At 44.2% G+C, this 15,132-nt stretch overlaps 1 protein-coding gene across 1 annotated transcript in view; it reads right to left on the reverse strand.

The window, feature by feature from the left end:
• msi1b (musashi RNA binding protein 1b) overlaps nt 1-11,567 on the reverse strand; it is a gene marked incomplete at its 3' end in the record, with an annotated part of 16,367 nt that extends 4,800 nt beyond the window's left edge. The window contains 7 exon segments of the mRNA XM_084307918.1: nt 349-400; nt 2,659-2,751; nt 4,054-4,095; nt 10,176-10,260; nt 10,396-10,477; nt 11,069-11,109; nt 11,492-11,567. Of these exon segments, the coding sequence (XP_084164044.1) occupies nt 349-400; nt 2,659-2,751; nt 4,054-4,095; nt 10,176-10,260; nt 10,396-10,477; nt 11,069-11,109; nt 11,492-11,550 (454 nt within the window). The 5' untranslated portion in view covers nt 11,551-11,567.
• Between the last annotated feature and the right edge of the window lie 3,565 nt (nt 11,568-15,132).

Here is a 15,132-nt window from a genome sequence, read left to right on the forward strand (position 1 = left end):
GAGGAGAGAGAGAGGCAACATTGGAGAGGTGGACGGCCACAAGCAGAGGGGAATCTAGTGGGCAGGTGGACTTGATGAGAGGAGGCCGATAATGAGAAGAACAGAGACAGGTGGAGATATGGTGAAACGGAACATAGAGAGACAGAGACTACTGGAGGAGAGAGAGAGAGAGAGAGAGAGAGAGAGAGAGAGAGAGAGAGAGAGAGAGAGAGAGAGAGAGAGAGTGAGAGGAGTAAGTGGTGGATGCAAAACAGAGTGGGGCAGAGTGGAAGGGGAGGAGAACAGAGACAAAGGGAGGGAGCCAGAGAACAAAGGGAAACAGAGGCTTTGTTTGTTGGCACAGCCAACCATAATTCTCTTCTTCTTCTTCTCCCTTTGACCTCCCCCTCTGGCCCTCCCTCTGCATAGCATAGACACAGGTGTCTCTTTCATATAGATCCATAGCTTCTCATGTAAAAAAATGAAACGTACACGCACGCGCACACACACACACACACACACACACAAACATACTGGTCCTAGCACATACGCCCCCCCCCCCCCCACACAGATGTTAGAATGAACTCTAAACATTTGATAAATTCATCTGTGCTCTTTAGATGGTCTATAATAAGGTTGATTTACATCATGATCCTACTCATCATTTTAACAGAGCCACATACTCACACGCGTCTGTGGTGTTGCCTAGTATTGACACATTGTGTGTGTGTGTGTGTTTGGACCCCCAAGGGCAGCTTGCCTACTGAAAGGTCAAGGGTGAGGGAGGAGGGCCTCTGGCCAGCATGAAAGAAAACCTGTTGGCCTGAGCCCTCTCAAATCACAGACTCCTTCCACCCTGACATTTGCCCATCACCTCTTAACCCCCGACAAGCCACTGTCCTGCCCCCCGACAAGCCACTGTCCTGCCCGTCACAGTTTGATACATAATACTATGATCTCCGCAATGATATGTGTTGAGCAACGATTCAAGTCAATAAGAGCTGTTTTGAACAGACACTAAAAACTTGACCCTAACAACAAAGACACACATAACCCCCCCCCCCCCCCCCCCCCCCCTACCACCACCGAGGATTTGACAATCAAATTGTCAATAGTGGGGGACAGTAAAAGTCGAACGTTCTTCCGAAGTGAGTTAATTGCATGTTAATGCCCAATCTTTCAAACACTGGGCGTTTTTAATGGCGTTACTGGACAATATTCCCCCTTATCCCTTTTTTTCCACCTCTCATCTTCCCTGTTATTCTCTACCCATCGCTCTCTCCACCCCTTTGTCCCAAACAGGACAGGAGACAAAAGGTCCAGTGAGGCAGTCTAATCAGGAACTTCCATGGATGGCTGGAGCCTACATTTCACCGTTCCCCGTCCCTGTTTCTCTCTCTCTCTCCAAAGTCCACGCGATCTTATACTGGAGTGGACCGTCAGGACAACTCCCATGGCATTGGTTAACAAAGTAACTTCTAATCGGAAACACGACTGCATATACAAAAATGCTCCACCTGAGAGTCTGCTGTCATAAAATGTTTAGGTGTTATTAATATCTATAGCAGTTGTTCCTCTCGCTAGCAATTCATAAGGTCCGCCGAACTGTATTGATTTTGTCTTCTAATTCACAAACTTCTGTTGGTTCATATTATTCAAGTTGTGTGAGAGTGGTCCACAGAACTCCTGTATGCAAATAACTAACTTCTGTATAAACTGGCAAAATATTTGTCTAGCTTTGTACAAAGGCCCAGCAAATCCCCCACACCCCATCTTTGCCCCAGTTCCCTCTCACACGCCTCCACCTCTACCCTCTCTCTCTCTCAGGCCCTCCCCCTTGCCCCCCCTGCCTTTGTCAGCCTATCATCTATTCTCTTCCCCTTGCCTTTCAAAGTCCTCTTCAGTGTGGAGGCTAAAAAACCTCTGTACACCACATCTATGGATATATACATTAAACAAAACACAACATTTGTACTCAAAAGCAGTTAGCAGAAAATAGTGTACTGTAAACAGACTAATTAACAAGTTTGTGGCTAGTTGTGGTGTGTTTGGACCGTTGATCAACTAATGTTATTGTTAACCCAACTCTTGAGTTGACCCCCCCCCCCCCCCACACTCACACACACCACCCCACACCTCCCATCCTGCCCCCCCACCCCTCCTTCAACACAAAACCCTTACCCGCTGAATTACTTAGGGACAATGGGCAAGCCAGGTCACCACGGTAACGGGCCAGGAGGGGGTTGGGGGTAGGAGCAGCTGTTACATCAGATTAATTCAGATTCTGATAATCCCTCCCCCTTCTCCACCATCACCACTCACCACAAAACTTTTTCCCCTCCTCTCCTCCCTAGCTCAGCCTGCTGCTCCATACCTCTTCAGCCTCTCTCCTTTTCTTCTACCCTCCCCACTGCTTTTCTCTGCTTCTCCCGAGCGAGTAACTCCTTCCTTCCCAGATAGTCGCTCGATTCCAAACTTTTTCAAGGCAAGAATCTTTGCTAAGGAACAACTTTCAATTTGACTTTGTTGGATGCGATACCATCTGAGTTATGTGCCGATTCCCCCCAAGCTGCCCCTCATCATTCATTACTTAGCATATCAATCACAGACACACTTCCAAACAGCTTTAACGACCGTCTTAACATCTCTATAGTTCCATAGCCCCAACGTTCTACTTACTTTTCCAAACTGGTCAAAATACTGCTTCACATCCTCTATGGTTGTGTTGACAGACAGACCTCCCACAAAGATCTTCTTGGTCCGGGTCACTAGCTGCAAGAGGAAACCAGTTTATGAAACTTTTATTTGCACGGATGCAGGTTCATGACACTTTTCTAGTGACACCCGTCTATGTGGATATCTCAATGAAAACAGTTCATAATCCCTATTATATCTTGATACAACATAGCTATTTATGTTGCACAACTCTATATTAGCCTGTCACATACAGTAAATCTGTGCAGTCGTAGGAATAGATCAGATAAAGACATCAACCTCCTAAGTTGACGCCATCCTGCCCATTTGGCAACAGTGGGGATACATGTGCAACAAGTACCCAGCGTTCGTGCATCGTGAGACAAGAGAGACATCGCCACGTTGGACACTTTCCACTTTCCTGGACAGGTGATGACGTCACACAGAGGAGACTGCCACCTGTTTCATTAGGCGGAGAGTTATAAGAATGGTGTTGAATAACTGGTCCCTGACATTGCTGGACGTTATTTATTTGGAGATATCGACTGCTCAGGTGGTTGGGGTGGGTCAATCAGGTATTGATTTGTGGACCGCTGTGGCCGAGGTGGTCAAGAGCACCATGTAGCGGCGGAGTGGGGGTGGGGTGTTGGTCCTGGGGGATCCGGCGGTCTTGGGGGGAGGAGGGGGGGATTGCGGGAGGAATTGTGAAATGTCTAATGTCTTTTGTGTTGTTTAGTGTTTTTTATTTTGTACTCTATATTCTATATTTTGTATTTTGTATTTGTTTTTTTGTATTTTGTAATTATTACTCAAGTTTTAAGTCTGTATTTATTATTTTTATTGTCTTGTTATTATTATTATTATTATTATTGTTGATGTCAATGTTGTGTTTGTTGTTGAAAAAAGAAATTGAAAATAAAAATTTGATAATAAAAAAAAAGGATGGTGTTGAATATCGGAAACACAGAAACACATGATCACGTGGGAACAGTGGAGTGATGTCAGAGGCGGTCATGTTCATCTGATCACGTGGGAACAGTGGAGTGATGTCAGAGGCGGTCATGTTCATCTGATCACGTGGGAACAGTGGAGTGATGTCAGAGGCGGTCATGTTCATCTGATCACGTGGGAACAGTGGAGTGATGTCAGAGGCGGTCATGTTCATCTGATCACGTGGGAACAGTGGAGTGATGTCAGAGGCGGTCATGTTCATCTGATCACGTGGGAACAGTGGAGTGATGTCAGAGGCGGTCATGTTCATCTGATTACAAGGGAATTAGCCTAGATAGAATGTGAAACGCTAAACACAGACGACACGTGCTAACCAACAACACAAGTAATGAATAGGGCCTAAGCTCCGGTCCACACCGGTTCGCTCACCTTGGGCTGGGCTCTGCGAGGGAACGCAACCTTTGGATCAATCTAGAAGGAGGAATTCAGAGAGAGGGAGAAAGTTGGTTTAGTGACTGGTTTAATGCCTTGACGCAGGTGAACTGGGAAAACCTTAGTCTTCCACTGGTGTGCACTCACATCACATCGCCTTTCACCCTGGAACGCTTCCTCAATGACAGTGTTTGTGATATGATGATGTAATGTTGCTATATGCTATATAAGAGAAAACCCTCCGGTGACACTCAGAGGATCACAAATAATGATCAAGTCCTGCGGAACTAATGAGGAACTATTATGTTAAACAAAGTGTGAGAGCAAATATTATTTAACTGATAGTTCACTTTTAGCATTAGAGGTAAGCAGGTAGAAAATTGGAGACTTGAGTAACTGAAGTTTGTTAACATAGTTCCTCGTTAGTTTCTAGATCCTTAATTATTATTATTGTATCCCTTAAAGGTCACATATTATACTGCTTTTCAACAAGTTAATATAAGTCTCTGAGATCCCAAAAACATGTCTTTGAAGTTTTGTTGTTGTTGTTGTTGTTGTTGTTGTTGAAAATACCACTCAGATTATGCATTCTAGCCTCTGTTTCAGTGCTGTTCCCATAGCTTAATGTTCATTGATCTGCAGCTCCTCAACACTGTGCTCTGGACCTCTGTGTGAACTCTGGTGTGCCTGACTCACGGAATTCAGATCAAACTGTCAAACTAAGCGTTGCAGATCAAATATGATCTGCAACAGAAACATCCGACTAGGTTGTCGTATTTCACCGTTTGTGTGTTAGTAGGTCCATCAGAGACCCCAATTGTATGTTTTTCATAATATGTGACCTTTAGAGTAAACCGTTTCTAATTCTCTGTTCCTATGTCAGAGCATAGGAAATGTTGCACAGCAAACACACCCATCTCAAACTCTGTCCTCTTCTTGATCCTCCAAATCCTCAGCTTTCCTCTGACGAAAGCAACAGTTGTGATTGGAGGATCAAGAAAATAGATAGTAGATAATAGTTTGAGATAGGTAAATTGTGCTTGCCTCACACTATGGAGCACTGGACAATATGGTGTGAGCATTAAAAAAAGAAATAAAAAAAATGTATTCTCTTCATACTTCCGTTGAAGACTGGACAGTTTTAGTCATCAAGAAAATTCTAGAAGGGGATAACATTAGACATCTTCTCTTGAGGACGGGTGGTTTAAAAGCTCAAATACCTGCTGGGGAAAAAAAAAGTCATGTTTGACCCAATGGTTCATACTGGCTCAGACACCCTGCACTAGCCAGACGAGGTCTGCAAAAATCCCAACACCGCTTAGAGACTTCGGTGTCTGCTGTTGTTAGAACCTGTGTGTTTTGCACGCGTGCTTGCGTGTGTATGTGGTGCAGGTGGAATGTCTGGGAATGTCCAACGGATCAGCACCAGAGAGGTGCCCCTCCAACCTTCCCCTCATCACTAACATGTGACATGTGATCTCCTGGAATCTCACACAGGCACTACAATCACAAACACATCTCACCTCTGCAAGGAAAGACAGACAGAGAGAGAGAGAGAGAGAGAGAGAGAGAGAGAGAGAGAGAGAGAGAGAGAGAGAGAGAGAGAGAGACAAAAGCAGCGGTAAAAAAAGATGGGGAGAGACAGTGTGAGAGAGAGAGAGACGAGGATGGAGGAAGGTGGACGGGACAGAGAGAGAGAGCTGTCAATCACACACGTGACAGCACGTCAACCTCATGTTGTTTGTTTGCGTTTGTTTGTGCCACCCTCACCTCTTGACAGAAGTAATGACGTACACAAGGACCATTGGTCCCCGTCTTACAGGTTTAAGAGACCAATATTCCCCGGTGCTTTTGTCAGGTTTTTCCACCGTCTTTGTCCTCCGCTCTGTAGCTCTTCGGTGTAACCCCCCAGAAGGAATGAAGGCATAACAGTTTCTATTGCTATAACCGACTTGACAATGATCATAATAATAATACAGCTACAAAAGAAAAAAAGAAGAAAGAAACTACTTAGCGATTTGATACGCAACGGACCAAACCCATTGCATTTGTATGTGCTACTGAGCCCAAAGTTTAGATTGGATAGAAAACCACACCATGCCGTAGAAGATGCAATCATAAAAACAGGCCGTAGTATTGGAATTTGAGACCTCTACTATATTAGTCTCTATACTGGTCTAATAGGACTAGAGAACAACTAGACTACTCCACACACGGCACGTTATTATGCTAAAGAGAGACGGTCGGTGAGGCAGTACAAGTACAGTGCTACAGATTAGTCCGTAAAACCATGACAGGGTAGAGTAGTTCTAGAGTAGAGCTAGAGCCTCTATGGTAAACCACATGCGTTTACCAGAGTAGGGTACAGTGTTGTGTTTTCTACTATGAATAAGAGTTTTACATCACTGCAGGTTTTCTAGAGAGCAGAGTGAGAGGACTAGGCTAGTCTGGACGGAGCATCAGATGCAGAGTCTACTGTTTAGTTCTATAGTCGCTACTAGACTACTCTGATAGTCACCTCCGGTCACCAACCTTCCTGATGTCCAACACTCCTGTGCACATTCAAAAACAAACAAACAGACACACACACAAACAAACAGAGTCAACATACGGCGACACACATCCATGGGGAGGAAATTGTGGACATTAAACAGATAAAGTAGCTGTATAATTTGTATGTGATTGTTTCTGGGGGGGGAAACACTTTTGATCAACCATAATGGAGCACAGACGGAGGATTGTATTTATGTATAATGCAACATCGATTTTCTCTCTCCCAAAACTACAAAAAGCGACCAATGCCAGGCCTTTCACACAATATGTTAATAGTTACATGGTACCTAAACAGACAAAAGTCCTAGTCTAAAGTGATGCTGAGGAGCCAGAATCCCTTATTCAGGGACGGGGCCGCCCACAACTGAACCCCAACCTTGCTGTGCTCAGGGCGAGGTAGACACAGAACGTAATACCAAGAGGGGTTTATCAAATCAGGACAATCCCCTTTGACCAATTACAGCCGGGCTAGGCAACAGTTGGTGAAGTGCACAGCCTGCCACAGCTTTAGCCAGGAACACACACTCATTCAAACACACCACTTTGGTCGGGACCCTAAGCACAGTCTCCAGTAACATATCTGTGACTAAGAAGAACAACCCAAGCTTGTTTCCTCCAATCCTATTAGCTTTGAGATCCATACTAATCACAGATGGGGTTATCCTTCCTGCCATCCCTTCCTTCCTCCTCTCCTCCCAGGACAGCATGAAGGCCCCCGACCAGAAAGGGTTAACAGAGTCAGGGGGGGGGGGGGGGTGGCAGCAAACCTCCCTGATGTCACTCTGCATTATGCAACTCCACGCAGAGGGAATAGAGATACTTGTGGGACTTTCTCGCAAAAAGCCTCCTCGGGTATTGTACTCTCTCAACTACATTTAAATAGGAATTCTCTTTCATGAATGTGCACCTTGCACCGACTCCACCCCCCCCCCCCCCCCCCCACACACACACACACACTAGTTGTACAGTTAGTAGGAAACCAGGATGCGTGTAGCTTTTCTCCAACGCGTCCGTGTTTCCGGGTTCCCGTTTTGCGCTCTGATTGGCCAGGTCATGTGACATGTGCGCCAATCGTGGGACGGCAAGTTCTGCGCCTATTTCCGGGTCGAACAGCCTGCAAACTACCTAACGCCTAGTTTATCACTGGTTAAGCTTAGGCGACCCCTGCGAAGTTGGTTAAGGTTAGAGTTTGGAATCAGGGCAGGCGTTCTATCGCCATGCTCTAAGACAAACTCTAACCTTAACCAACTTCGAAAGAGGGCCTAAGCTTAACCAGTGTAGAAACTTGCGGTCCCACAATTGGGCGTACGTGTCACATGACCTGGCCAATCAGAGACGCGGAAACACGAACGCGTTGGAGAAAGGCTACAGGCAACCAGGATATGTGAAGACAAGACAGCCTGAGGGGCAGCCAACAGACCATCCAGTTATATAAATCGCTGTAAAACATGCCTTCCCATTCTCAGTTAAAGAACAGTTCTCTGTATTTGTCATATAACAGATGGGATAAATATGGATATATATATATTCCTCACTAGTACTGTATTCCTCCTTTGTTTCTCTCCACTGTGCAAAGCTCTCCTCATTATTGTGCTGGAGTGGTTTAGTCAGTCACAGCATGGCACATTCTTTCTGTTGCCACTGGAGAACTTCTCTCTCTCTCTCTCTCTCTCGCTCTCTCTCTCTCTCACCTCTAACAGGATAACCTGACTGTGAGAGAGAGAGAGAGAGAGAGAGAGAGAGAGAGAGAGAGAGAGAGAGAGAGAAAGAGAGGCAGGGAGTGCAGTCTAGAAAGGCCTACTCTACTCACCATCCAACCCCTGTGGCTGATCACTGAGCCCTCTCCACACCAAACACACATTTTCTAAGGCTGCCACCCACAACCCCTCCCATCTACGCCACAGACACACCCTACTGCCAGCCACAAGGGGCCATGCCATGACTGAGAACCCTACGTAGGTCTATATGGTGTTAATTCACGCCTGTGTAAGTGTAAAAACAAAAACGGCAATAAAAGAACAGTATCATCGCTCCTTTACCTTCTAAAGTGAATAATCATAATAAGCCACTTTTGGGGTAAACCGTAAGTGTGGCTCGACTCTCGGCTTCATGACACCAACTCTGCGACAATGACTGTTTGAGCTGGCCTTGATTTCTCGTATCCTAGAAATTATCGTGAACAATGTGTATTGTTATCCTCTCTTTGCTTTTGTGTCAGAGCCGTTCTTCAAGAATGGAGGGGTGGGGGGGTCACTATGGAAACGAACCCCATGGTGAGTAGTGGCGTCCAACCATGATGGCCCTACTTGTCATGGCTGTCATGCCTGCAAGTGACACTAGCAGTAGGGACATTGAGGAAACACCATCTTTTGATATGATGTTCTATCAGACAACTTTCATCTCAAAATTTTTGCGTAAAAAAAAACAACAACAGAAATGTTCTCATTTCCTGACCCTCTGTTGCCTGTTTAAACTGTACAGCCTTCCTTCCCACTGCTCCATTTTCTCTCATGTAGTCTCACTAGTACTTCTGCTTATCTTTCGAGACTTGAGACAGTGTATCGTTCAAGAGGAGCACAAAAGAAGAAGCCTCCACACATTTCAATACAGTGACTAACCCACAGCCACCACACTCCCACTGAGGAGAAGGGGGATAGCAGTGATCCCTATGGCGACCAACGGGCCACATTGTTCCCAGACCAGCCCACATTCATTACTGACAAAAGACACACACACACACACACTCTCACACACAGTTTAAACACATACAAACTTAAGCACTCTCACTAAAACATGCAAGTACAATTAATGCAGGTAAAAAGCAGAACAATCCCATCTGTTAACATTGAGTTTGTCTGTTTATTAGCACAGTCTTCATATACTGACTGGAGGTGGTGGGAATATATCTGTTTATTGGATTACTACCCTGACACCTTTGAGGTTTCAGGTTGCAAAAGCATTCATACTCTTCCCGTAAAAAGAAAACTTTTTGGGTCATGCCTACCCCTGGGAAAAAACAACGTAACAGAAAATAGAGGAAGAATGTTTTTGAGTTCACTTTTGATAAGAAACCAAATCAAAGATTGGAACTGAGCACAACCCTGTTTGGGTCCCCCTGTTTCTATGGAAATTGACACTTAACACTTTCTAGTCTATTTCACTGGAGAGTGGAGCACACAGAGAGAGCCCATTCTTCCATGTGTCTCAACTGTCGACTATTAACATATGGATTGAGCTCCCTATATGGCCCACAAGAACTCAGGTTGACTCTCTAATATAATGTGGATTATAGCTGAGTATACTTGAGTTGTGGCAATGGGCCAAAAATAGAGAATCTCAAAAAACAAACAAACAAAGAAAAAAAACTAAAACTGTCGGTTTGAAGAAAAACATTGGCGGAAAACCTTTGGCAGAGTGGACCAGAATAAACATGAAACATTTTTGCAAATGTTTACACTACTCTGATGGATTTTATTAAATTTTTTATCACTAATCAAAGAGAAGGCCTGAGCATGGAGCTGCAGGTCTGTGTGGTTGGTGGCGGGGAGTAAATACAGAGAACTCACTGTTTTTGAATCCAACTCGTGTCTGGTTTGGGCCAGGACTTTATCCACGCCGGCCTGGTCAACAAAGGTAACAAATCCAAACCCTCTGCAAAACATCAGAGGAAGGAATTAATCAAGGAGAGGGCGATAACACAACGTGCACAGTGTGAAGTCATCGTGCTCAGATAAACTTTCAGCGTCGGCTGAAGCCCCGATGGGTACATATATACAACTCCCTCACCTCGAGCGCTTAGTAACTGGATCCCGCATCACCATACACTCCTTCACCTCCCCATACTTGCAGAAGTACTCTTTCAGTCCCTCTGTAAAACAAAGACATTGTGCTGTTAAGTTAACAACTGTGAGAAAAAAGACCCACCTAGATAAGACAAACTAGTGGCTGGATAATTACTGACATATTACTCAAACATTATTCACATGTTGTCAAACGGCCTGGTTGCAGACTTTGCTCAGGCCATTCAGATTTTTGGTCCAAAGCATCTCTTCCAAACTGGCTGGTAAACACAGTGGTCAATATGTGGGAGTTATGGGAATTATTACAAAATCCTTATAACCACATACAATTATTAAAAAAAAAAATATATATTATTATTATTATTCTAGTTCATTTATTTGTAGCAAGAAATTTTCAACAGACCAATTTAATGCTTATTATTATATTGGAATAATCTATCATTATGGGCCCATGCTGAGGGCTCTGATTTTGGACCAAGCTAGATTTAAAACTCAAACATGATATAAATAGAAAGACGTAGACATAGAAATGTACACAAGAAACTTTTACTGTAAGAAAATATTTTCTGTTGGAGCCAGTGATTTGGGGGGTTTCAAGAGAGGCAGCTTGGCTGTGTCTTTCACGATGACAAAGTGGTGGTGAAAGCCTTTAAGCCTACCTTGTGTTGTCTGCCAGCTTAGCCCGCCAATGAACATTTTACTGTAGGAGAAAAAAAACATTTAAATGTACTTAGGCCTATTCATAGAGCAAATGTTGAGTCAAGTTTGGTCTTAGGCTATAATAAGGTATAAAGAAACCTGGTCATTTTAGCAAATATTCTACATGGCTATGTTTAAAAGCATTCGTTCGAGAATCTTTCAGTCCACATGGGCCGATGAAAGAGAGGTCTCTGTCCGAAGGTGTGCAACCTCTCCGATGCAGTAACGCAAAAAATAAAAAGAAGGGGAAAAGAAGTGGACGCCTGGCTGCAGACTAGTTCTCCCTGGCCTCGTCGCTTCACTTCTCCAACTCACAGGTTCGTTTCTGAGGTGTATCCGATAGTAAATAGCTGGGTATATATACAAAAAACTTTTCTTTTTACCAGGGGTCGTGAGGGGAGTCCGTGGTGGACAGGCTGCTCTGGCTCCCTTCCGTCTCCATTCCGTGCCCGTATGTTCTGTCCAGACCGTGCCGTATGAGATTGAGAAAACAAGCAGAGAGCAGTGATGGGGCGGGGGTTTGGCCCAGGGTGAGGGGGAACGGGCAGATGCAGATAGTCTCAAGGAGAGTTGGTCTAGACTCCACCTCTTCTAGTCCCCGCGTGTTCCTCTCATCCTACTTAGTAGGCAACTTCCATCCATGGGCTACATATAGGCATATAAGCGTAGGCTTGCCGTTGTAGCCTATTAGTTCATAACGAAACCATGACTATACCTGTGAACTAGGCCCAAAGCCTAGTTGAGTTATTATTCCCCAGTTCTGAGGCATGTGGAGAAAAAAAATTGTCAACAGTAGGGTTACAATTTAGAATTTGAATCTACAGAAATCTTTTATTTTTTTAACCAAAACATGCCACAAGACACAGTACTGCATTATTGTGTGTATTTTCCTACAAAAAATGTATTCACTATTATAAATCAAGACGTTTCATTGAAATTGGGCAACATTTCCAAAATTCCCTAGCTTAAAGGAAACCTCCAACATTTTGGGAAATTAGCTTATTTGCCATCTACCCTGGAGTTAGACAAGAAGATACATACCTTTTTCTTCTCTGTGCATGCAGTAGGAGTAGGAAGACGTTGGGAACTAGGCTAATGGAGGAACCTACTTCCAGTGACTGGCGCTAAGCTAGGCTAACGGTGCACGTCTTCCTACTCCTGCATGCACAGAGAAAAAAAAGGTATGTATCTTAACACTCCAACATTTTGGGAACCCTGAAGTTAGACAAGAAGATGCATACCTTTTTCTTCTCTGTGCATGCAGTAGGAATAGGAAGACGTTTGGAACTAGGCTAATGGAGGAACCTACTTCCAGTGACTGACGCTAAGCTAGGCTAACGGTGCACGTCTTCCTACTCCTACTGCATGCACAGAGAAGAAAAAAGGTATGTATCTTCTTGTCTAACTCCAGGGTAGATGGCAAATAAGCTAATTCCCCAAAATGTTGGCGTTTTCCTTTAACTTCCCATGGAAAAGTTCCAGAAATGTCCCTGGAAAGTTTCCGACCCTTTGCAAGTTCCAACCCTAGTCCAGTGGTTCTCAAAGTGGGGTCCGGGAGCCCCCAGGGGTTCCAAAGGGTCCCCAGCAAAATGGGCAATAGTTTTATTTCTCTAATTATGTTCTTCACTGGAAGTTGGTACAGTGAGAGAATGTATAAGAGTGACTACACTGTTATGGAACAAAAATATCTTTTCCCTGGGACACAATCTTATCAAATGCCTGTCCTTGGCCAGTTATCAATTTAGCAGGTCCTTGACATGAAAAAGTTTGAGAACCAATGCCCAATGACAGTAAGCAGACTTTTACCACAGTGAAGACATATTACCAAAAGGAAGCTATCCAAATTAAACCAATGGCTATTTATTTTGAACTACATGGATTAGTATTCTAATGTTCCTCTTTACAGCCCCGTCATTAGCATCAATAACACAGCATTGCCTATCTCTGTCCTAATACACCTTCCATACTGCAAACACCATTCTGTAATGTGGTGCGGTAGGAGGTTTGTGTACTGTGCTCATTCACTGCTGGGTCTTAAGTATTTAATTAGCACCAAAGCCAGCTCTGCTCCAGCTAATCTCCTTCCCAACACCGACTAACATGTGACCTGTTAACCAATGTAAGGCCGATCAATGTGTAGCCTGAACAATTTCAGACAAAGACAACGACAGTTTTGTCTTACGGCCGGGAGTAGAAAAAAAAGTACCCTGTCCTACCCGTTGGTCAGACTTCTGTACAAACGCAGACTTATGTTTTTATCATACAAATATTAAGATTTTCTCTAACTTCACAGTTGCACAAACGTACAGTAGGAGGATTACCGCCCATACAACTACATAATTTTAAATACTACGAGTACAAAGTCCATGGAACAGAGCAGCTTTGGATTTTTTGGAGCACTGGGGTGATGATGCAGGCTCTCGCACTGGCCGCACATACTCTCTATACTCTGCAGATGGAGGGGACGAGGCTCCGAAAGTGGGACAGGGGCTATTTGGACAGGAATTAAGGGGTGTGTTAAATTTCTGCATGCATGATCAATGGGGTTGAATGGCGGGATGGTGGTAGTGGTGGTGTAGGGGGGGGGGGGGGGGGGTGCACACTAGGCAGTGGTAGAAACACCACTAGCAATGCCTCACTAATGAGACCAGGAGGGAGAGGAACACAACTCCTATTCCAAAGCCCAAAATCGCTTTGAATTCTTTAGGGAACAGAAAATGCAAGCAGTTATGTTGTGTGCACTGCACCCGGTCCTTTAAAAAAAAAAATTATTACCCCCCCCCCCCTCCCGTTTGTGCAAGTTAGCGCATTAGTGAAAAACTGAGTGTGTGAACAGTTTAGAATCCACACACACTGCCCCCTGTCTCTCCTGGCAAGGATTGTCCTCTGAATAGTACAATGGGACTTAATTACAGGTCAGTGGTATGTCTCAGGAAGATAGAGGGAGCTCTGTTTCCCTTCCAAATACAGTACAATGCCATCTTCCCAAGGGTAGGGTGGGGTAACAAGAGCTCCACACAAAAAGGTGGTGATAGGCTGAACCTGAGAATAGTACAAGGTGATCCAGAGAGAGAGAGAGAGAGAGAGAGAGAGAGAGAGGGGGAGAGAGAGAGAGAGAGGGGGAGAGAGAGAGAGAGGGAGAGAGAGAGAGAGAGAGAGAGAGAGAGAGAGAGAGAGAGAGAGAGAGAGAGAGAGAGAGAGAAAGAATGGGTGTTACAGATAGAAGGAGAAGAGAGAGGGAGAGGGATAAGGAGGGACTACCTCCAAGGTTTTCCTGCACTCTGCCCTTTCTCCTGCTTGGTTCCCTAATACCCTATCATCCATTCTAACTTCCTCTGGGAGAGACAAGGAAAAGGACACAAAGAAAAGGCTGGTAGAAATCTGGTAGTTGCCAGGAAGAAATATCACATCTTACACTCAACACAAAGAATTCCATGAAGCCGGCTACTGTAGGTATTTTTTTTTGTATTTATTTATTAACACAGTTAAACAAAAGTAAAAACAATACATAATAATAAGTTATAACCATTGTGAAGGAGGTATGTGTAGGTACTGTATTACTGTGTAGGTACTGTATTAAGTTAGAAGCCTAGGTGTATATAGGTACTGCATGAAGTCGGATACTGTAGGTGTGTGTAGCCACTGCATAAAGTCAGATACTGTACTTTAGGTGTACTGTATGTATACTGCATGAAGTCTGATACTGTACTGTAGGTGTGTGTAGGTACTGCATGAAGTCAGATACTGTACTGTAGGTGTGTATATAGGTACTGCATGAAGTCAGATACTGTAGGTGTATGTAGGTATTGCATGACGTCAGATACTGTACTGTAGGTGTGTATAATTTATAGGTACTGCATGAAGTCAGATACTGTAGGTGTATGTAGGTAATGCATGAAGTCAGATACTGTAGGTATGTGTAGGTACTGTATTAAGTCAGATACTGTAGGTATGTGTAGGTACTGTATTAAGTCATATACTGTAGGTGTATATAGGTAATGCATGAAGTCAGATACTGTACTGT

Source organism: Notolepis coatsorum (assembly GCF_963971535.1).
Source record: "Notolepis coatsorum genome assembly, chromosome: 1".
NCBI classification, from domain to species: domain Eukaryota; kingdom Metazoa; phylum Chordata; class Actinopteri; order Aulopiformes; family Paralepididae; genus Notolepis; species Notolepis coatsorum.